The sequence below is a fragment of the Sander vitreus genome, chromosome 23, assembly GCF_031162955.1.
Source record: "Sander vitreus isolate 19-12246 chromosome 23, sanVit1, whole genome shotgun sequence".
Lineage (NCBI taxonomy): Eukaryota > Metazoa > Chordata > Actinopteri > Perciformes > Percidae > Sander > Sander vitreus.
The window spans coordinates 8,322,637-8,346,094 of NC_135877.1; the positions used below are offsets into that span (position 1 = coordinate 8,322,637).

At 41.9% G+C, this 23,458-nt stretch overlaps 1 protein-coding gene across 3 annotated transcripts in view; it reads left to right on the forward strand.

Annotated features, from left to right (window-relative positions):
* The window catches only part of tbc1d22a (TBC1 domain family, member 22a), a 123,799-nt gene that overhangs the window by 54,209 nt on the left and 46,132 nt on the right, over nt 1-23,458 (forward strand). For all 3 annotated transcript variants that reach the window (XM_078281450.1, XM_078281453.1, XM_078281452.1), the window contains 2 exons: nt 6,357-6,463; nt 20,589-20,664. In XM_078281450.1, coding sequence (XP_078137576.1) covers nt 6,357-6,463; nt 20,589-20,664 — 183 coding nt within the window. The remainder of the gene's footprint in view (nt 1-6,356; nt 6,464-20,588; nt 20,665-23,458) is intronic.

Here is a 23,458-nt window from a genome sequence, read left to right on the forward strand (position 1 = left end):
CTTCTCAATTATCCAACAGTATGAATTCCACCTCTCTGGAAAATGTTCATTCCATTCTCATTAATAACAGTGGTATCACACTAATTGTGCTACGGTGGGAAAATCGCTTTTTTTTTGTTTGCTGCAGAAGCCCTAGTGAGAGATGGAGTGGGGGGGTTCGTCAGAACAGCCGGGAGCTGGAAGTATTGTATGTCTAACATGTGTCTCATTTTTAAATGCCAAGCCTTGGGCTGTGTCACTTGGGTGCCATTCTGAAGGTGGAAAGTAGATTTTGACATGTTAGGAGTCAGCAACTAAATTGTAAGTCATTAAATCCATTAGATTTAACGTGAACCACCCCTGTAAATTATAAGTAATGACTGCACCACTTTGTGTGATGTTATGAGCTTTCGATGAGAAAATTGTGTTAAAACCAATAGCGTTCTCTCTCTCTCTGGCGGTCTACAACTCAGGTTTGCTTGTGATTAATCTGAACAAACAGAAGGTTGTCAAACAAGACTGTTTTTTATTGCCAATTGCTGTCTGTAAAGACAGACAGACAGACAGACACACACACACACACACACACACACACACTTTATGATTACATCAGGGTAAACTAGCTCATTTATCATTTTACATCACATTACGTTGTGGCCCATAGTTGTAGAGGGCAGATGGCAGCACTGGCGTGTGTGGTTGTGTGTGTGTTGTGTGTGCACGTGTCTGTGTATGTAAGCACCCACACTCGGTCTCTGGAGGTGTAACCCGGCTCTGCATGCCAAGCTGTGCCAAGTGCTCACAGCTGGCAGCGACCAAGCAGTTGGTCTCTCTGGACAAGTTGCCCCCTGCGCCAGGACAAACAGGAAATAAGCCCTGGGGCCTGGCAGGAAACTGGCTCTGTGGCCAATGGGAAGAGAGGTGAGGAAGGGGGAGGCGAGGGGGAGAGGAGAACAGCTTGGAGAGGCAGGGTAGCAATAGCACCAGAAGAGATGTCAAATGGCTGTATGAGGATGTAGGAGAAGCGGAGGAAACGGGAGGAGAAAGAGTATAGAGGAAAAAGCATTGATCTACTAAAAGAGAAATCAAGAGTCTATCAGAGGAAAGTCGAGGTATAACAAGAGATAGGAGCGACAGATTGATGGGGGAGATGAGATATTAAGTGGTAGAGCTGAAACTATGTCAAGAGAATAATAGTTCACCGTAGATTTGGGTTGTTGGAGAAAGTTTGGATTCAGTTCTGTATTGTGTAATCAGTTTGAATGTTGCGTATGTGTTTTCATAGTTATGTGTACATGCGTGTAATGCTCCTTTGCTATGCCCTCGTGTGTGTGTGTGTGTGTGTGTGTGTGTGTGTGTGTGTGAGTGTGAGAGAGAGAGAGAGACTTGTTTGTGCCTAAAAGCACAAACAAGAGTCTTAAAAACCTCCTGACCCTCAAATGCATTACCGACATAGAGAAAGAAATGTACAAATCCTTTCCTTTTGGAAAAGTTGAAGTAGAAAGACCACAATAACACAATGGAAACAATGGGAACTAAAACACATATACGAACAGTGTTAACCTATAGATAGCAAAGTGGATATATACAATGCACGCTACAGTTACAGGAATTGCAAATACCGTACGATAACAAAGGAAAGCTGATGAAGACACAACGGAGTTGAACAATTTGATAGAACATTTCCAGTTCTCTCATCTTTGTCTGTCAGCCTCAGTGGCTGCTCATTCTAACTACCTGGTCCATCTCCAGTTTATTCCATTCAATCCAATCCAATCATGCCGTTTATTTTACAAAAAAAAAGGAAAATAAAATACAATTTATAACTCCCTGTCTAGGAGGGAATGTTTTACTGGAAAGATGTAAAGACAGACAGGATAAAAAATATGAACGAACAAACAGAATATATTGAATCACCAATATACTAAAAATGATTAGTCATACCTTTACCAACAACAATAAACTTTGTTTCCATGCAAGCAATTATTTTGCAAGTTGAGGCGTTATATTGTGACAGCGTGATATTCTGTCTAAGAAATTAGAGAGAGAGAGAGAGAGAGAAAAAAAATTGTTTTTTTGTGTGTGCGCGCTGTGCTTTTCTGCCAATTTGATCATAAAACGGCCATCTTCAGAGGCCTGTGAATCTCAGTTTGGGCACAGACATGAAAGTTTGTAGTTGTCGGCTTGTCTCTCTTCTCCCGCGAAGGTGAGTTTGTGTCAGACCCGCTTTCTCCTCCTCTGAAGAACCTGAGAATATCATTTGGCGAAAGGTTATTTTGGAGGCACATCGCGCACAGAACTAAAGCCACTGAGACTCCCATTCTCTGATGTGGGGCTCACTGAAGCTTCAACTTCCAGAAATTCCCCAGGTTCTTATTTGTGAAGCATTTCTACTGAGGCACGGATCATGTCCCAGACAAGTATTGTCAGCTGGTCCTTAGTGTGAAGGCACTGCTCCAAAAGTAATCACCAAGAGAATATCTTGAAGCAATTTCTACTGAGGCATGTATCTAGTGAAAGCAATTAGCAATTTCTTCTTTTGAAGGCAGGTCAGCTGAGACAAACGGCCTGTTGAGACATTCAAGGTGGCCTACTGTTGCTATTTTTTTGTTATTTATGTTACCAAAACGCTCCCTAATTTGAAGGTGGTTCATGGAAACTACTGTTCAGCCACAGGCTATTATATCATCAGACATTCACCACACAGGTTTGATTATTTTATCCTTCAAAGAGTAAACAGAAAGAGCTGTCTGGACTGCCTGGCAATGAAAGTGACTAATGACCTGAGCTTTGACCGTTTTTAAGCATTCACCAGTGTAAAGCCAGTTAGTGGGGTTAGCGTCAGTTCCACCAGCGATCACAGAGGGCACTGTTGCCTTGTGATCCAGCCACACTGATCCAGTACGGGCACTCCCACCACAGGGCCCCTCCTCCTCTTAGCCCTTCCTCTTGTGTGTCCTTGTTATTGTGATGAGCTTTGCCCAATTTCAGTACGACCACTGGACTTCTGGAAGCTGTCCCTTCTAATCTGCTCCAGAGTCAAGGTCTAGGTTTGGAACTGAGCCAGACAACAAGGCTTTAGCCATGACAAAGACTGATTTGAGACTTTGGGATACTCATGGGTCTCTCCGCACGCCAGGAGCAGTGGCATTCTCACCACCTTGTTAATCAGCAACAACACCATGCGGATCGCCAGTCAGCCTGTTTACAATTCATCGTTTCAACTACACATGAGAGAGAGAGAGATGTGTTGTCATTGTTTTATTGCATCACTATAAAGGATCTATCACTAAATACGGACTTCCAATTGGTCAGATGGTGGCTACTTTTGTCTCTGTGCTATAACAGCTGCTCCAACACTACATTTAGCTTTAGTTGCTTATAGTCGACTGCGGCCTCAATTCAAGCCGAGGAGAAATATTGTGAGTTTTCATCCCATCAGCTGTCTTTGCTTTTTTGTTGTTGATTTCCCTCCAAAAATTGGATTTGAAGAGATTATATCTCTGTGTTGGCAAGAATAATGGCTATTATGTGTAGCCTGTAGCTGTATTACATTTTATTGTATTGTGGTTAGAAGGAACTACACTGATATCTAATCATTGTTTGGATTTTCCGTTATTTAGCCCTCCGAAAAGGCTTACCAGAAAGCACACCATGTCATGACTCGTGTTTGTCCTTAAGTTTATTTTAAATTAAATGACCACAGGTCATAAACCTGAAATACAACAAACAAATAATGACAATATGTTATTCAAATATACCATGTAACCATATTATTCAAATAATATAATATAATAATAATAATAATAATAATAATAATGTAAATAATGAAATCAAAGAAGCCTGCAACACCATCAAAATGTGGCAAATCTGGCTTAAAACAACATTGACTACATCACTGGATCGCTGAGCAACCGCACCTTGCGAGCTACAAGTTACTCTCGGCCAACTAACACAGACACTCAAACATATAAATGACTTAAATATTATTACTAGACTGCGTGAGTAGTTACCAGTTACATACCAACGGGCTGTGTGCTCCTGAAGATGATCTGGGTGAAATGATTACCAGGTGCCATTAATAATAGAATAAGTTTCTAATGAAGCTGCGCACATAACGTAACACATCTGAGCATATATGAAGCTTAAAGAAATTACTCGTTCCCATTGTAACTGAACACATCAGACCCATTTGCTTCTTTCTCTTCTTTATCCTCTTTTCGTGAGTGAGTTAAAGGTCTCAACAATCATAATCCAGCCACTGACCACTTCCATATCTGGTATTAAAGATCTGGTAGCTGTGTGAACACCTGGATCTGTCTGGGTGCGATAGGATGAAAGGTCTCACTGAAATGAAGGAACCGTAGCGCCTCTGTCCGGTTTCAGTCCGTCTTCATCTGACTTCAAGCAGACAAGACGATGATGAGAGCTCCTGCATGGCAGGATATTAAACGAGTACACACACACACACACACACACACACACACACACACACACACACACACACACACACACACACACACACATACATATACACTTGTTACTAGCTTTGTAGTCCTGGCCCACTGCCAGCTGTCTGTCTGTCTGTCTGTCTGTCTGTCTGTCAGACTGAGCATGCTCATTACAACTTTGACAACATTCCACTGGGGTTGCCAAGGATACCAAGCAGTGCTGCCAGGTCCGGTAGATGTGTCTGTGAGTGTGTATTAGGAATGCAAAAACACATACAGTAAATACATAACTCCAATTTTTTAGTAATATGACCACACACATAAGCACACAAACATTCCTTTTCTCTGTCCCTCTCCTTTCTCTCTGTAGATCATTGTTAATCAGTCTTGTCCCATCTCCTCTCCACTGGCTGTCAGTGGCTTGTCAGAGGCCCGTCAAAGCCCCTGCAGTCCGTCACACACTGCTGCCATTAATGACATCTGATGACACCCGCTGTTGATGGCACCCGCTGGGGAGGACTAGAAATTCAGGGTGCTCGCAGCTTGGAAATTGTTTCTTCTTTGCAGTCTGCAGTGTGTATAACATACCTGCCTTAACGACCATTCTCTACCGGACCGAATAGCAACGCGGATTTCGGTGCCTTATTTAGGTGCCACTTAAATGCCTACGCTTCTCTCTGATGCTCCAAAAACGGACGTTAGAGGGAACTGAAACATCGCCGCACGGGACGCTAGTCAACACTACACCTGACAGCAGCTAACGTTAGCCTACCGTTAGCTAGCAGCTGGAGTAAACACGGTTAAAATGCTGACAGCTAAACGGTGTAAAAGTGTCTGTATTTCACTGGAGGGGATTCCAACAGTCTGTAGCTGCCGTTGTCTGAAAAACAACACAGATGTTGCATTCACTTGATATTCGCCTTGCCAGCCTCGTGCTGCATTCAAAATTGTTGTAAAATACCCTTTTCCCATCCAGTGGTTGTTTTTGTCGTTTAACAGGAATTTACTGGTGAAATAAGTTATTGTTATAAGTTATTGTTATTCCATTTTGTGAAATGATGCCTTTTTCAGCTCTTCTGAGTTTGCAGGTATGGTATAAGGATGTGTCCTAACCTAATTCTGCAGCATTTATTTACAGACTATCTATCTTATAGCCCGTCTTACTTCCTTCTTTACTTTTTACAATTGCCTTATTTTTTATAGCAGTTTACATTGAAATCCAATTTAAATCATACAATGTGAACAAATACCAACAAAAATAAAGCATAAAATGAGAGAATATAGTCAAAAATAAGATAACCGGTTATTGTGCAGTATAAAGGCAACTCTTTAAGTGGTGATTTAACTTCAACAAGTTCAAAGACGGAACAAAAGTTGCATCATTTCTTATGTTATTCCTAGAAAATATGTCAAACACACTCACTGTGTCTGCAATATAAAAAGTACATATTATGCTGGAGTGTGTGACTGGAGTGTGCTGAATGTTCAAAATAGCCATGGAAAACGGATGAACTAAGGGATTTTAAAAGATGGTAATCATTTGACTGCTCTGTTTGTCCGCTTTTTATTTTCTTTGCACACGCTCAGCCGCCACACAGCCGCCATCGCTTCATCCCTTATTCTTGTGCTTCAGTTTGTCAGCGTCTTCATTCCTTTCCGTACATCTCTTTCATAACCCACCACCCTTACGTCAACCCTTGCTCCCACACTCCCTATTGAATGTGTCCTCCCTCTGCACCTGATGTCCTTGTTCACCTGTCTGAGTGGGTGGCTTTACGACGGAGTCCCTGCCGTGCCGTTAGAGCTGAAGTGCTTTCTGTATCTTTGTTCATTCTTTCTCTCTCTCTCTCTCTCTCTCTCTCTCTCTCTCTCTCTCTCTCTCTGTTTATTTCTAACTCTATCTCTGTTCTCCTTTGTCTTCTCTAGAGGAAGAAGTAGAAAACTTTGACGTGTCCAGTCTCCAGGAAGAGGCTCTGAGGAACATTGAGGCTGACAGCTTCTGGTGCATGAGCAAACTGCTGGACGGCATCCAGGTAAGAGAGATTGTTTGTGTGTGTGAGAAAAATAGGTTGTCTTAGAACAAACTCTGATCAAAAGGCCCACATATGGTTTTATACTTTCATACCAGCATACTGTAAATGTTCAATCCTCCCACTGACCCCCTCCCCCCTTCTCGATTTCTCTGTCCACGCTTCTCTTCTCCCTGTACATTTCTTTTTTTCTCTTCCATGCTCCTTGTATGTATGGATCTATGCTTCTCTGATCTGGTCTTAATAGAGATAAGTGTTCTCCTCTCTGCCACTTGTTTACCTCAGCTCTACACCTGTTTGCACTTGGCAATATAGCAAGTACAGTGTATACAGTTTTATATGTGGTGGGTCGGATGATAACCCAAGGGTGAGATCTACCAAACACATAGGCCGTTGAGCTGAAACAGTGAGCTGATAGTGGCTGGAAGCTGTGTACAGCTGCACACTGAGGTCTTGATTCTCAGTGGTATTAGCAGCATAAGCAACTGTTTCCCATTACAGGGAATGTGATTCCTTGGTTGGCGTATCAATCAGGATTCCACTTAATCAAACAATGTTAAGATAAATTACTGGTTTCTTTCTAAAGCACTTTAGCTTTTTACATACATGTACTTGGACCACTTTTACATATTTCTTATGGACAGTATAGTTGAGTATACACACTCCTTGAGATCACACTGCACTGCATAATGTGCTTAGAAGGAATCATGTTGGGAAAATGAAAAGTAAAAGTCTCCACTTGTCTGTCATCTAAAAATTTGGAAACTGGGATCAGATCACTGCTGTTCATGAAGCTTTTCTGGTCACTGAGCTGTATAGAGACAGGGAAACCTGCCTAAAATGTATATACGATAGGCTTTCTGCAGTAGGCTGTGTTAGTGGTGTTACAGTGTTTGGCCATACATCGCTTTCATTACTTGCCCACCGCCCTCACGACAGGTTTTTAAATATATAAGCGTCCATGTTCAACCCAATGCTAATAGGGAACCTGATAACGTATCTGTAAACTTTGAATGTGGCATCATATGGAGGCAACGATTGTCTAGAGTGGCTTTGCATCGAAAGCTTGCCGGAGAGGGCAGAGATCAAAGTAAGCGTTCTACAGATATTGAGCGTCACTAATGAATATCTTTTCTTACAAAATGTCCGGTTTGATCGGTAACATCTGTGTCGGCAAGCGTTTAACTGGTGGGAAAATTTGCTCGCTTGGCATGCCTAATATACAGAAACATATGTGCTCATAAGCTAAAAACTCAAACAAGCCAACAAGCCGTGCTTTAAGATGATGTAAAATCACTTGAGCACCGACAGAAACCACCCTGACAGCTTCCGGTCCTCCACGCTTCATTCAAACTGTACTCTTTCACAATTAAATATTAAAACACAGTATTATTTCTTAGTGCGCAGGTGCATGTGCTGCGTATGTTGTATCAAAGTCATCTGGACAGACAAGGCCAGACACCAAGGTGTTAAGGTGGATATATACGTGCCCACCTTGCCATTTATATATTGTATATCTAAGTTATACGTAAACACAACATTAGTGACATATGCAATCTGTTTGGTGAGGAGACCAGTACTACATGTCGACTCACAGTTACCTAGATATATTTATACCCTAAGTGCTTGTAAAGAGTATGTGAATGCATGGGTTTTGTTTATTTTTCTGCACAATGATGGAAAATGCCTTAATGCAAAGTTTAACAAAATACGTTTTGAGACCTTCACTGCCAAATACTAGATTAGGAATCTTATTTAAAATATGTAATAGCATTTTACTGGCAGTAATTAAATTTCACACCATGAATGTAATCCTTGTCAAGTGTGTAACAGCAGTGCTTTCTCCATTGAGGAGTTGTTAATGCACATAAATAATGCAGGTTGGATTGGTGCTCCGTTTTAATGCATGTGTACATGACACACCACAACAGATAATCAATTCTATGCACAGTGTTGAACGTTACAGTGTTCAGGTGGTCTGACATCCCCGTTAGTTGTAAAGCCTGGTGGACTTCTCAAACACTGTGCATTAAGTACGAAGCAGCTTTTCTGTGTGGGTTTAAGAAATGTGATTGCCTTGCATATTCTAAAGCAGGTCTGAGTGTCTGGAGACCAGATAATTGCATACAGACAGCACCAAACTTCATTTTGTTCCATCATTTCTTCCCAAACCCTTTTGCCCACCAGCTCTCTTAATCAACCTTGCTCTCAGCGGTCATGGTTGAGCCATCTGTCAATTCTAAACGTGCCTGCCTGGGCTGGTGGTAGATTTGCCCTCAACAGTACAACTGTTATCGCTCTATGCTGGATTAAAAGCAATAGAACGGTTTCTACCTTTGTACTGTAGATGCTATTTGTGCTCTCAGGAAACATAGAGAATGTTGTTTCTCATCATAAAGAATCAACATTCTTGCCACATTTTGGTACCCTTTCATTGACTGTTAATACCAGAAGCCAGTTTGGTTCTAGGCCTGCTTGTCCCCCGTTGTGCCTGTGACTGTGTTTTAGCACAGCTACTCTAATCGTTGTTTCCTGGGCGGTTAAAGAAACATCTGCCAGGTCTCCCCCGGTCCGGTCAATGACCCTAATCTAAAGTTACTTAAGAAAATGGCCACAGCAGTTAGTCTTAAAATGTATTGATGAGGCAATATGCTTATTGTTGAATGGAAATGATTGTTTCAGAGGTAAAGGGAACCCTGTATCTTTATGGCGAGGTGAAGTTTTAGTGAGAAAAGAGGGGTTTATTGCATCATTTTTGTTAGTTTATATTGTTTAATACATCTGTGAATTAAAAATTCACTTAATATCGGGAAACTCAATATATCGCCTCGCCCTACACTAAAGGTAATTCTTAGTAAGGAGCATGTGTTGTGCATAAAATGTGATCATCCATAAATAACTATCAATTGGTAGGCTATTAATTTAGGAATTTAGTAGACGCTGTGCCTCGTTGCCCCTGAGAGAGCAAGACAGAGAGAAGCTTGAGAGCCGAGGAAGTAAGAGAGAAGAATAGAGTGTGTGTTTTTGTGGTTGCTTTTGTATGCGTACGGATGTTGTTTGTCCCCGTGCTTGTGTTTGTGTGTGACCTTGGCTCCAAACTAATTACGTGCAATGCACCAGGGAAGCACATGTTTCCCCCCCTAATGCTTTCTAAACAATCTGACGGAGGCTGAGTGCCTCAGCACCGTAATTAGTTGGTGATCCTTCCTCTGACCTCGTCTTAAACCCTCTCACATCCACTATACACTATTAGACTTAACTGAGGGCCTGGAGGTGGGGGTCTGGGGGTTAGAGAGAAGGAGAGTCTGCCCATGCAATTATATTTGCTCACTGCCTTTTAAGCACCTTATATATCCAGCATCTTCTGGAACTGGTGCCACACTGGTGTCCATTTGTTTTGGATCAATTTGTGTGAAATATTTAAAGGAGTTTAATTGCATCACAAGGCAGAACAAACCCATAAATGGGAGGTTTGGAAACATGGTTGGGACATTTTGTGAAGAAAAATGTACTTTCTGCCATCTATTCACAAACCACAGCTGGTGTGGTTTTCCTGCCATTTTATATAATGACCTGCCTGGTGTACAGTAGAAATACTTTTGAAAGTTTTCTTCATTTTTAAGACCGTAAATTGGCCATTAGCTGTGGTTTTAGTGTTTCACTGCCATGCCTCTCTCTCACCTTAAAGTGAACAGGCTATTTTGGCTGTCAATTCACATACGCAGCTTCTGTAATGAGCTGCTGCTTTAATTTGGCAACACTGCAGCCCCCTCCTCCGAAATGAGCAGGCTAAGTTAAGAGGTAGTGCTGCACGATCAATCAAATATTAATCTCCATCACGTTTTGGGCTTCCCGCATTTAAATGTCGATATTCACGTTTAAAATGCGTGCTCCGCTCGTGGACAACTCTGCTGCATATCCAATCAAGCGCTTCCTAAACTATCAACCTGCCACCAGGGGGCGTTCCAAGAGTTTTTGGCTTCACTTTTGGGGAGCTGTGACGTTAACCTATGAACAACTTTCCTGAATGTTGCACTAGGTGAAGAAGAACCCTAATTTAAGTCTTAGTGTGATGCAAATAATTGTTAATTACAATACAAATATTTAGTCCTTAAAATCAATGAATAATCGTGATCATCATTTTGGTCATAGTCGAGTAGCCCCAGTATGAAGCACGTAGGTGAGAGAAATCAGTCAATCCCAGGCAAAATCAGAACAACCTGTACAAATGTCTTGATGTGTAAATGTTCACACTTCAAAAGCACTAAAATGTTGGGCATTGCTACCTTTTTGGCTGCCCCCTTTAGTGGCTGAGGACTCGAGAGAAAAAAATGTCTGTGTATTATTGATGACCCCATTGCTTTAGAAGACAGTGAGTGACAGTTTCAGGGCTAAATGAGTGAAGATGACAGCTAAATATAAAATAAATGGACAAACAAGTAAATGGTGTTTCCACACATCAACACGTCTACCCATTCGAAACACACCTCTGTTAAATTGACCCCAATGTGTTACCCCTGTCTCTCCAGCAGCCAATTAGACTTGTACTGTGCTAAACTGGACAGCGCCTCTGGCTAACTTGGCTAATTTAACATGTTAAAATAGTTCCATATCTGCTGTTTTAATTCATTTTTATTTATTTTTTAAGATTATTTTTTGGGGCTTTTCCCTTAATATACAGTGACAGTGGATAGACTGGAAAGGGGGAGAGAGATGGGGGACGACATGCAGCAAAGGGCAGCAGGTCGGATTCAAACCCGCGCCGCTGCAGGACTCCTCTAACATGGGGCGAACGCTCTTACTGTGTGAGCTAGAGGCCGCCCCTGTTTTAATTCATTTAAATGGAACTGTCATATCATGTTTTTGATTTAAACATGTCCTGTTAATCCCAATCCATAATATATTAGTAACCTCTGCAGTAAAAACAGTCAGTCAAAGCCTCAGTAATTTAATCTTGGTCTTGGTATAGACAGCTGAAAGTGCTCATAACTGTCGCTCTCAGTATGTAGCAGCTATGTGCTGCCAGTGGCTTACCTGCCATGCCCAGAGGGGGAAATGAAGTCAAAAAGTTTAAAAAGTCCATTATTCTGCCAGCACACCCCCGAGGGCTCTCATTTTTAAAGCCAGCAGATGAAAACCTGCCTTTTATGTTAATTCTGCAGATATGTCTTATAAGCAGGGGCTCTTAAATGTATTTTTCCAGTTCAGGATCTAACTTTGAGAAATGTAATTTCTCCCTGGGATCTGAACTTATTATATTTCAGCGGTAGTCTTGACAAATGGGGGTTCAACAGGAAAATGTCTCTGAACCTTTTTTGGTTTGAATGTACAAGTCTGTGGCATGGTGCAAACTTGTTGTTGAAATGTTGTTCACTTTACTCCAAAAGTTGAGGTGCCTCAGAGGCTGAAAAGATTATCTATTTAAAGGTCCCATTACATGCTGCTTTTTGGATGCTTTTATAGAGGCCTTAGTGGTCCCCTAATACTGTATCTGAAGTCTCTTTCCTGAAATTCAGCCTTGGTGCAGAACTACAGCCACTAGAGCCAGTCCCACAATGAGCATTCCTTAGGATGTGCCATTTCTGTGTCTGTAGCTTTAAATACTATTGAGGAGGAGAGAGGGGGGGGGCAAGGTGGAGGGTGGGGGTGTGGCTTTGACCAACTGCCATGCTTCGCTTGTTTGCTAGCCATGACGTCTCTCTCTTTCTCATGGGCGGGCCAAATTCTCTGGGCGGGCAAAGCAGAGAAAGGGGAGGTAACCTTGCTCCTTATGACGTCATAAGGAGCGGATTCCAGATCCAGAGCCCATCTGAGCTTTCATTTTCTCAAAGGCAGAGCAGGATACCCAGGGCTCGGTTTACACCTATTGCCATTTCTAATCACTGGGGGACCATAGGCAGGCTGGGGGAACTCATATTAATGTTAAAAAAAAACTCATAAAGTGAAATTTTCATGCCATGGGACCTTTTTTAAACAAGTTAACTTTAGTTGTTGTGTTTGAAAAGTTAACTTTTCACTAACTTGTATCACATAAAACCCTCAGCAGTTCAGTCACCAACAGGATAAGCAAACAACATTTAATTAATGTAAAATGCACAAAGCTACATGTTCAACAGCTCCCTCTCCTGCTGCTCCATGGCTGAGCTGCCTCCAGCCCCTCCTTTGGAGCAGGACCCAATCGGATTGTGCCTGCTCATTGGCTAGGTAACCATCTGTTTCCACGGTGCCAGCTAGAGATTGGGTCTCCCTAGAACAGGGAACAAGGGTCAGAGGACCGACGTCTAGCAGACGGTAGCCAGACCAAACCAGACGCCTCGTCCTTTTTTAGTTTCCCCAAGGGTTCCCTCCTGTCACCTTGGGCTGTCACTCAATCCACACTGCGCACGCACGTGCGCACACAGTGATTTGCCAGCTGGTATGTGTGATGCCTGACAGCTTGTTTGTACATGTGTTTGTATTGTCTGTCTTCCAAGCTTTATTGGCGTGCAAATGTAAATGTAGCCACTGTTCGATAACAACTTGACCTCAACACCTCCACTTCCCTCTATTTCTCTGTTATACATACTTTCCCCCCCTCTTCATCTTTCTTTCTCTTACAGATAAAGTCGCATCATGTAGCTAAGCTAGTTCACATGCAGGCCAGTGGAGATGGAGACAGGAACAGCTGCTGGGGGGAAGAGGTTAGAATAAAGGCTGAGGCTGAAAAATCAGGCACAGGAAGAATAGAAGGAGACATTTATGTAATACGAATGGCATACAGGAAAAAGTGTGCACCCTTATGCTGGATGAAAACCTGGATGTTAGCGGAGAGACAAGTAGTGCATTAGGGGTCATGTAAGGCAAGGCAGGTGTCTTTATATACCAAAATTCATACACTAAGGCAGTCTCAAAGTGCTGGTTAACTTTGTAAAACAGTTACTTCCTTGTGATATAACTAAAAAGCTTTTACATTTGCTGCTCTAAGGAATCGGTATTGGTTTGCTTTTGGTGAACAGACCACTTTGAGATGTTCCCTTGTATTTAAGATGTATGGCCCAGGGCTCTCCTCAGATGTAATTGCCCAAGACACATGGACTTGGGTAACAGTTTACGTTCACATTAGCCAGGGTTACAGTCTGCTATTCGGCAGTGACCTGAATTCTTAAAAGTCTCACATAGTTTGGTAATTGGGGTAAGGAATTGGAGAAATCTGTCCCTCACCTCTTAAAAATGAAGGCATCTAGCTTCTCCAGTATATCTGTCAGATATTGGAAACATATCTGTACAATCACAGAAAAGGGAAAGAAATAAAATGTACAGTGTTTATATGACCACCATGTCCCCACCATCTATTACCCAACTTTCAGCACAGTGGGCGAGTGATTTGTTTTGGATGCATCCAAAACTGTCTCATCAAAGGATAAGTAAAGAGGAGCAGAAATCTGGGCAAGAATCAATACCAGCTTTTGGTATTTGAGTTTTAGCCATGCTGGCGGTGTGGCTCTAGGGAATGCAGTGTTGATCGGTTGGTCTAAACAACTATTGCATAGCACCTTGAAGATAATTCCTGCTGACTTTGGTGATCCTTTGACTTTTTCATTAGCACCACCATGAGGTTGATATTGCTATTATTATTATTATTATTATTATTATTATTATTATTATTATTATTATTATGTGTTATTATGTATCAATGACTACTGGATAGATTGCCCCCATTATTTTTTGGTCAGTACCAAAAAATGATTTAGGTTCGATACCCAGCCCTACGCACCAGAGATTATTATGCAGTAAAAACACACTGGACGCATAAGCGTCGCGTATAGCCCCGTAGCGCAACTATTTTCTTTTCAGTGCCCATGTTATCCAATCTGTCCGTTCATACCAGGCGCGGAGCAGCCGCATCGGCATGTGCGCTGCAGTGATCGTTTCAGCATCACCTCTATTTCTTGCACGGGACGCGAGGGAATGTGTCAAACCAGGCAGGTAATCACATACAGGAAGACCACAGTGCAGCCGGATACTTTTACAAAAGTAAAACACATTTCAAAATAAAACACCCAGTTGATTTTTGGCTGTCTTGACTTCTCACAGCAATCAGGCAGATGGAGAGAGAGACGGACAGACGCACAGAGAGAGTGACACACACACACACACACACACACACACACACACACACACACACACACACACACACCCTGTCCCTTTCTATTGGCGAGAGAGAGCCGAGAGGAGAAAGATCGCTTTGTGACCGGCGCAGAGAATCCACACGTATCTACACTTCGCGGGCTATACGCAACATTTACGCGTCCGGTGTGTTTTCACTGTTAGTACTCTGCTGTGTGTCCAACTTATGGACTACCTACCTTCTTGTGCTGCAAATACACATTAAAGTTAACTGAACACGAAAGCAACAGAATGCAATCTGGCCAATCCTCCTGCAGCTCTGAACAACTGTAATTTTCTACATCTTTGTCTAGACCTTATCGCAACCTGTCATCTCGCTCATATAATCACTTTCTGCTTCACACACACACACACACACACACACACACACCAGAGAATGACAGATCATTGCCCTGTCCTTCAGTTTATTGTCTGCCCTTTATCTTGATCTGTCATCTCTTGCTCTCTTTTCTGTCCTCATGTCTCTTTCTCTCTCACACACATACACATATCCTTGTAGCATTGTTGTGTTGCTTCTGTCCAACTTGCTGATAGACATCCAGTGCCACAATAGGAGGCAATCTTAGTCCGGCGTGGCGCTATTGTTGTCTCTAATAGAATGGACTGAGAGGTGAAGAGGAGCCATTGATTCAGCTGACTGAGAGAGAAGAGGGGGAGAGAAAGAGAGAGAGTGAATTAACAAAGACAGGCAGAACAAGAGGCTGTTGACACCTGATTGAAAAAAAAAAAAAAGAGAGACACCGATTTCATGTTTGTGCGTCTGTTCGTTCATGTGGGTGAAACGGGGGAGTTCCACTTACTTGCTGGGTCAGATGTAGTGGATGGACAGATGGTGGGAGAAAAGGAGAATGTATGAATAATGAAGGAGTGAGAGTTGATTTCCTCCTCTTGCCTCAGCTGATCAAAGATCTAACATATTGGATTTGACAAAGAGAGGAAGTGAGGACGGGCACAAGAAGGGAGAAAATAGAAAACGGGACAAAGGAATAAAGGAGGTGAGAGAGTGTAAGGTGGAGAGAGGGTGAGGGACTGTGATGGGGAGAGGAGGTGAGGACATAGGAGTAGCAGCTAAGACAGAAAGGTAAAAGAGAAAAAAGGAATGAATATGAATGCAGAAGAAGAGAAGCAAAATGAGAATTCCTATTAGTATCCTACCCTCGTCTTGAATGTCTCCAGAACCAGATCAAACAAAGAAACAATCAGTCACAGAATAAAATGCAGTGCAGCATGGGACACAAATGAAACACCAGGGAACAAAGCAAAGAACACATAATAGCATGTTCAAAACACTTAGTCACTCCTAGCCTCATTAGCACCACCAAAGTTATGAAAATAGACAAGGAAATGGAGAGCAGAAGGTGGGAGAGGAGAAGAGCTGGAGATTGATAAAGTGAGATCTGAAAGGAGGGGAGGGATGTGGAAGGATTCAAATGAAGAAATTAGAGAGAGAGAGAGAGAGAGAGAGAGAGACTTGTTTGTGCCTAAAAGCACAAACAAGAGTCTTAAAAACCTCCTGACCCTCAAATGCATTACCGACATAGAGAAAGAAATGTACAAATCCTTTCCTTTTGGAAAAGTTGAAGTAGAAAGACCACAATAACACAATGGAAACAATGGGAACTAAAACACATATACGAACAGTGTTAACCTATAGATAGCAAAGTGGATATATACAATGCACGCTACAGTTACAGGAATTGCAAATACCGTACGATAACAAAGGAAAGCTGATGAAGACACAACGGAGTTGAACAATTTGATAGAACATTTCCAGTTCTCTCATCTTTGTCTGTCAGCCTCAGTGGCTGCTCATTCTAACTACCTGGTCCATCTCCAGTTTATTCCATTCAATCCAATCATGCCGTTTATTTTACAAAAAAAAGGAAAATAAAATACAATTTATAACTCCCTGTCTGGGAGGGAATGTTTTACTGGAAAGATGTAAAGACAGACAGGATAAAAAATATGAACGAACAAACAGAATATATTGAATCACCAATATACTAAAAATGATTAGTCATACCTTTACCAACAACAACAAACTTTGTTTCCATGCAAGCAATTATTTTGCAAGTTGAGGCGTGATATTGTGACAGGCGTGTAGTAAGATGCAGGGATGGGGATGAGCAAAAATGTGATCAAGACAACCAGACAGTGATATGAAATAAAAGTGCAAGACAGAGTTATAGCAGATAGAAAGATGAAATAAAGAGCGAGAATAAGGCTGATTGAAAAGCAATAAAGAGACTTGCGGAGCAATTTGTAAGAGATATAGACAGAATTTGAATCGTAGCTTCTGTGTGTGTGTGTGTGTGTGTGTGTGTGTGTGTGTGTGAGAGTGAGTGAGAGAGAGAGAGAGAGGATTAATGCCAGCAGCTTCAATAATGCAAATGTAATTACTTGGCCCTCACACTTGCTTAGCACCTAACCACATTAACACCGGGCTGGTAGAAAGAAAGACGGCTAAAGAGGTAGACAAGCTCAGGACATAAAATGGAGACAATGTACAAATATAGTATTAACAAATAATAAAAGTAAAACAAAAAGCATGATGGGAGGTGGACTAGGAATGTGTGAAAACAAATAACGGAGTGATGGAGAACAGCTGGGTCTGGAGCCTGGGAGGTGTCATAAGGGAAATGGAGGAGAAGACCATGGACAATCTTATTAGATTCAACTTTATTGTCATTGTGCAGTGTACAAGTACAAAGACAGCGAAATGCAGTTTGCGTCCAACCAGAATTGCAAAAAAAACGCAGAAAAGTGCAATGCGATATATATACAAGTATAGACAGGTTGCGCATTATCTAAATGAGCCGCTTGGGTTTACCGCTGTATTATTTAGATTTTGGGCGAAGATGCTTTGATATTCTAGCCCGTCCAATACTGGATTTTTGTGGTCGATATTGATATCAATATTTGGTTGTAAATAAAAATGAATCCGTTTAGATTTATTTTATTGTGACCAAGGTATATACTGAGCAGGACATCTTATCAGTGTTCTCTGGTTGACAACTATGTAATGGAGACAATGTTCCTAAATAGCAACCAATCCGTTTAGAATTTGTGTGATGCAATAGCTTGAAATAAACACAGATACCGATATATCTAATATGCTAAAATGCTATTATAGGCTGAGTTATCGCCCTGCCCCTTTAATCAAGCTGTACATCTAGCTGTAGTTGATATATTTGTTAACGATACACTTACAAAGACATCGTTTTGTCAGTTATTGTGGAATGTTATCAATATTGTTTTTTTACTTTAATCAATTAGTTGTTAGCAATTAAATGTGGGTCAAATGAGGAGTAGAAACAAGAAGTGTTGACACATTTAGAGGCTATGGAGGGATGAAACAAGTGTGAGATGCTATAGATGGAGGAATAAAAGAAAGAAGCAGTAGAGAATGCGGTTTCTACCCTGCCAGCCGCTGATGGACTCAGGAGGACACACACGCCTTGGTTCTGCTGAGCCTGAAGGACAACTGGAGCTGTTTATTGCTAAATGACTTATCTTCCCCTCTTTCTTTCTTTCTTTCTTTCTTTCTTTCTTTCTTTCTTTCTTTCTTTCTCTTTTCTCTTCTCTTCTCTCTCCACCTCTCTACCTCTCTCCATCTGTTGGATAGTTTGCCACATCAGCTGTTCTCCAGCCACACTGAAATGACCCCTCAAGGAAACCTAATCTGTGTGTGTGTGTGTGTGTGTGTGTGTGTGTGTGTGTGTGTGTGTGAGTGAGAGAGAAAGTGTATGCGCACAGACAAAACACTTAAGTGCTGTTCTCACATGTATTGTATTCTGCAAATTCAACTGACCGACACTGCCCACGCTTGTGATCATATTCAGGTTCAGTTATTGTCTTCATATCCTAAAAACATCCTAGTATATTTGTATTAAATCATGTTATAGATTAAAATGTCAAAACATATGATGTCCACAGCATCACTCATTCAATCATCTCGTGTTGCTTCAGAAGCCAAGCCGTCACCCAATCTCCGGAGTGACTAGATAAAGTGTCGTCAGACTGGAGGGGACACCTTCTTTTTGGGCGCTGGTTGCTAGGGATTGTCTCTAAACAGTCAAGTACTTTGGCTTCTCTACTCGCTAGCATAAGTTGGTTAAGCTACATCTTGTCTGGCTTACCGGATGTACATTGCTGGGATAAAACCTGTAATCCGATCCTATCTCCGCTACATATTTTGCAAGGGCACCGTCGCTGCATCCAAGGCTTAGCACCGCCTAGGACGACTGTGATTGGTTTAAAGAAATACACACACAGCTGACGCAGCGCTGTGGAGATCTGGCAATGTGAGACTAAGCCACTTATAGACCCTACCTTTCTGTGTCTCATCAAATGCCAATTGCATTAAAAACATATCAAAACGCATAAAAGCTACATCTATAGCTGTCAGAAATGCATTAAAAGCAATGTTATAAGAGTCAGTGTTAATACAAGCCAGTAACATGACATCTTTGATTTCTAGCACTTTTAGCAACAATTCTTAAATGACCATCAATGACATTACAGGCCTGCTGTTTATCTTCCTACATTTTGCCCTACATGTGGCTTTATATTTCTATCTAATTTTAACTTGTTTTCTTAACCAGCTGGCATTATACAGCCCAGATGAGGCACAGTAACAACGTGCAGGGGACAGTAGTGAAATGAAGGACCTTCAGCTCTTTGTAATATTTTATTATTTCACCACTTCACACCAAAATCTGAGGCCGGGGACCCATTCACGGCTCACCCTTTTATGTTCTTCTAGACACATTCACAGCCACACTTGTTTTGTCATGCCAGTGTTCGTTAGGGGTGATATGAATTAATTAATATTCAGGCATCTCGCTCCCAGTGCGTTCTCGCTGCATGTCTATCTATCTCTGCTCTCTACTGCGCTGCTTGACTGAGTGCTGAGCACTCGGACTGCAGACGTGGGCTGTGCGAGTCATCCAAACTGAAAATCTAACCATATGGGCACATACCCGCTACAAGAGCTATATCAACCATTATTAAGCATTAAAGGATGTCTGTTATCTTATCAATCTTCTACGTTCTTTCGTCTTGAATTAACGTGTTCCATAGACTGTAAAAATAAGTGTTTGTAATTGTACCAGTAGCTCTCTCCTCACCTTCTCTCCTCTTCCCCTCCTCTCCTCTCCCCTCTCTCTGTCCTCTCTGTCCTGTCTCTTTTTCTATTTCTCTCTCTCTCTCTCTGATCACACACACTCACTCTTTCCCTCTCTCTATCTTTCTCTCTCTCTGGTGCATGCTGTCCAGAGGCAAAACACAATTACAACTATCCAAACTGATGGTTTTGGGTGAAAAGTGACAGCCTGAGTGTCCACCTGCAGTTGCACTTGCAAAATCTGTCTTTGCGCCGTTGGTAAATCAGAACTGTTACTTTTTGAGCACGCAACGAATGCCATTAGCGCCGCAGCAAAACCCCTGCCCTGGTGACGGGGTGGATGTCATCGCCAATGGACGATGACATCATCCATCAGACCAATCCTATTTCAAGATGAATCCTCAAAGGGAAAAAATAAATACATTTCAAACCCTTCGCATGCATGCTATGATACACTCACTCTCGGGCCATAAGGGTGCAAAACGTTAATGTGCAACTAATCTTGTTAGTTTTCTCAACAAGGGATCAATTTTACAGCTTAGCTGAGAAGTTACAGAGACAAATATTCCTGTAATACAAATATCTGCTTTATCTCCTCCCTTGCACCTTTTGTCATTTCAGGTTCACAGGAGTATTATCCACTAGTATGACTTTTTTTTACTCCTTTTGGTTGCTTGAAATGATTCATCCATAGCGTTTGAATTCCAGCATGCATTCACTTTGGGAATCAGCAAATGCTTAAAATATAAATATTACATATTACAGACCAACCATTTAAGGTTTTTCCAAAGGGAGCCTCGGTCCATATTGACTCGGCCTCATTTTTCTTCTCCTCAGGACAACTATACATTTGCCCAGCCAGGCATCCAGAGGAAAGTCAAGGCCCTGGAGGAGCTGGTCAGCAGGATTGATGGTGAGTCATCTGCCTTGTCTCCATCCATCCATCCTTCCTTCCACCCATCCATAAAGTACTTTCTGCTCACAGCTCTGCCATTTTGACTTGATTTCCATTTTTTACCTCCTCTTGTCTTTCCAGTTGAGTCTCCTCTCTGTGTATCGGCCATCTTTTTTCCATCTTCTCCCTCAAACACCAGTTGAACGGTTATTCATGCGAACACAAAAATAAGTTCAAAGTCATCACCCTCTGCGTGGTTGTCAGCTTTACAATGGACATGAAAGACAATGGGCTTCATTCACGAACCTTTTCTAATTTTTTTAACTTGAGCATTCACACACACAGGTATACATGCAGAGAGGTGGGGAGGGGCCAATGATTGGGCCGCACTTGTCCCGCATGTATATTTTAAAGTTCTTAGTGATACTCTGCCAGGCAACAGGAATATAAAAAAGTCACTTTAAAAATTGCTTTCATGGGGAGTTTTTTCCCCCCCTTACAGTTTTGTTAACACCTAAACTTCGTTTACAGTTTAAATGTTTGTGTTAGAACTAGATACACACCAGGAAGTTACATTTGTTTTCACGCCTTGATTCTTCCGCGCTTGTAATAATTACATGACACTACGATCGCTGATTGTCATTCCACCCGTCTGTCGGGGGAAATGTCAACGTGTTGGTGATTATTAGCACAAAACAATGGCTTGCAGAAGTGCTGGATGTTAATTTATGCACACAGTGTTCTCATACCCAGCACCTTAGTGTTAAATAGCAACGCTACTTTTTCTTCTGTTTCCTCCTTCTCTTTTTCATGTCAAAACAATACTTGTGTAAGTATGGTTTGAATGGTTTTTCCATCCATACTTACTGTACCTTTGTCACTTGTGTGGCATTTATGGCGGCCCACGATGCAATGTGCAAAACAAGGTCTTATCGAAGCAAGCCTTTTGTACAATGGTCATGTCCTTGGTGCTGCCCGACCATCCTGTCACCTGCTCTGTCAGCCAGAGGGAGTGGAGGACTCGCCCGCTGCATCCAAATGGATGAGGGAGAGAGAGAGAGAGAGAGCATACTGTACGTGTGTGTGCAGGAGTGTGAATGTCACAGAAAGTTAGTGTGCATACGCAGGCCTGTCTGTTTGCATGTGTGATTGTGACAGAGTAAACATGCCGATAGAGAGGGCAGTCGTGTGAGAGCGTTGGTGCATGTCGTTGCCTCTAGAGATGGTCCGATACCATTTTTTGCTTCCCGATACAGATTCCGACACCTGAACTTGCGTATCGGCCGATACCGAGTCCCGATCCGATACCAGTGTGTCATATATTTTATTATGTTTTAACAACTGTATACTACTATCCCTGTATGGCTGTGATATGATTTCTATCTTTGTTGTCAGTCTGGCTCAGGTTAAACTCTTTGTGAAATGTGAACAAACACAAACAATGAATGCCCCAGAACTTTCTTTTATTCTCCAGTTTGACAGTCAGTTATAACAGAAAAAGAACATAAATAAACTACTTTAACGTAGATTTTCTTTAGGGCTTTATTACGTGGTATCGGCTCGGTGCATAAACTCCAGTACTTACCGATACCAGCGTTTTAGGCAGTATCGGAGACGATACCGATACTGGTATCGGTATCGGAACATCTCTAGTTGCCTCTGTAGGAGGAAAAAACAACTGATATACTGTACATGTGTGTACATTTGGAGTGTGTGTGTCTCCTTCTAGGTTTAGAAAATACATACATTGACAAAATAAAGAAGCAAAGTCCTCCCAAGCTCCGCCACACCCCAGCAAAGACATAAAAAATGACTTGACATTTTCACTGTATTTATTCCATAAGTGCCCTGTCATCATAGTTGGGGCAGAGCCATTTTATCCCTCGCTAGCTTGACATTACCACCTCTAATGAGATCACAGATAGCTTTTATCTTGTGTTACAGGATTGTTTTTCGCCCCGCTGTCGACATAGCATCTGTTTTGGGAACAATGGCCTCTCATCTCTCCCAAAATTACCTATCAGCGCTTATCAGATGCAGGGTTATCCAGAGTGTTGTGCAGTTGGATAAAGGGTGGGGTCCTGCCTTTTCACAACAGGCACATGTTTTAGCGATTTGTGCAGAAATGACCATTTCTCTCTAGATAGAAAAATAGATTTTATTGTCATATTTATTGTTTCTTTATTGTTTTTCTCTGTGTTAATGTTTTTTTTGTATGTTTCTTTTGAGATTACCAATCCATTACATTACCAGCGCTAATGGTACTTAATCTTGCAGCTCGTTAATTTTCGATTTGTTGGACAAAATGTAGTGCACAATGAACAATCTATTATTCTCCATGAGAGCGAGTAACCCTCCCAAAAAAGCAAGAGAAAACACTTTAGCTGTTGCTGTGGGTATTCTGTTTCAGCCTTGTGTCCGTTTTGTATCCAATACAGGGACTTTAGTGGTTGATGGGGTATTTGTGAAGCCAATGGGAGGAGAGGCGAGGATAGCGGGAAGGAGGAAGGTGGGAGTTTCTTTTTGACCTCAGCTCAGTGTTTTTAATTGCATTATTGTTTGCAGTACGGGACAGCAAGGATAGGACATTGCTGATCTGTCTGTCTCGCACCACTTTCTCACCTTTTCTCTGCTTCTTTAAATCGACTGCACCTACCTCCTCCTATATATCTGTCAGATAGAGGTAAAACACACACATGCACCGTACATTGACAGAGAGGGAAAGCAATATAATGTGCAGTTTTTATGATCATATGATATGATCTTCCATTACCTGCCATGTCTTTTAGCACAGTGGGGGAGAAAAAACAAG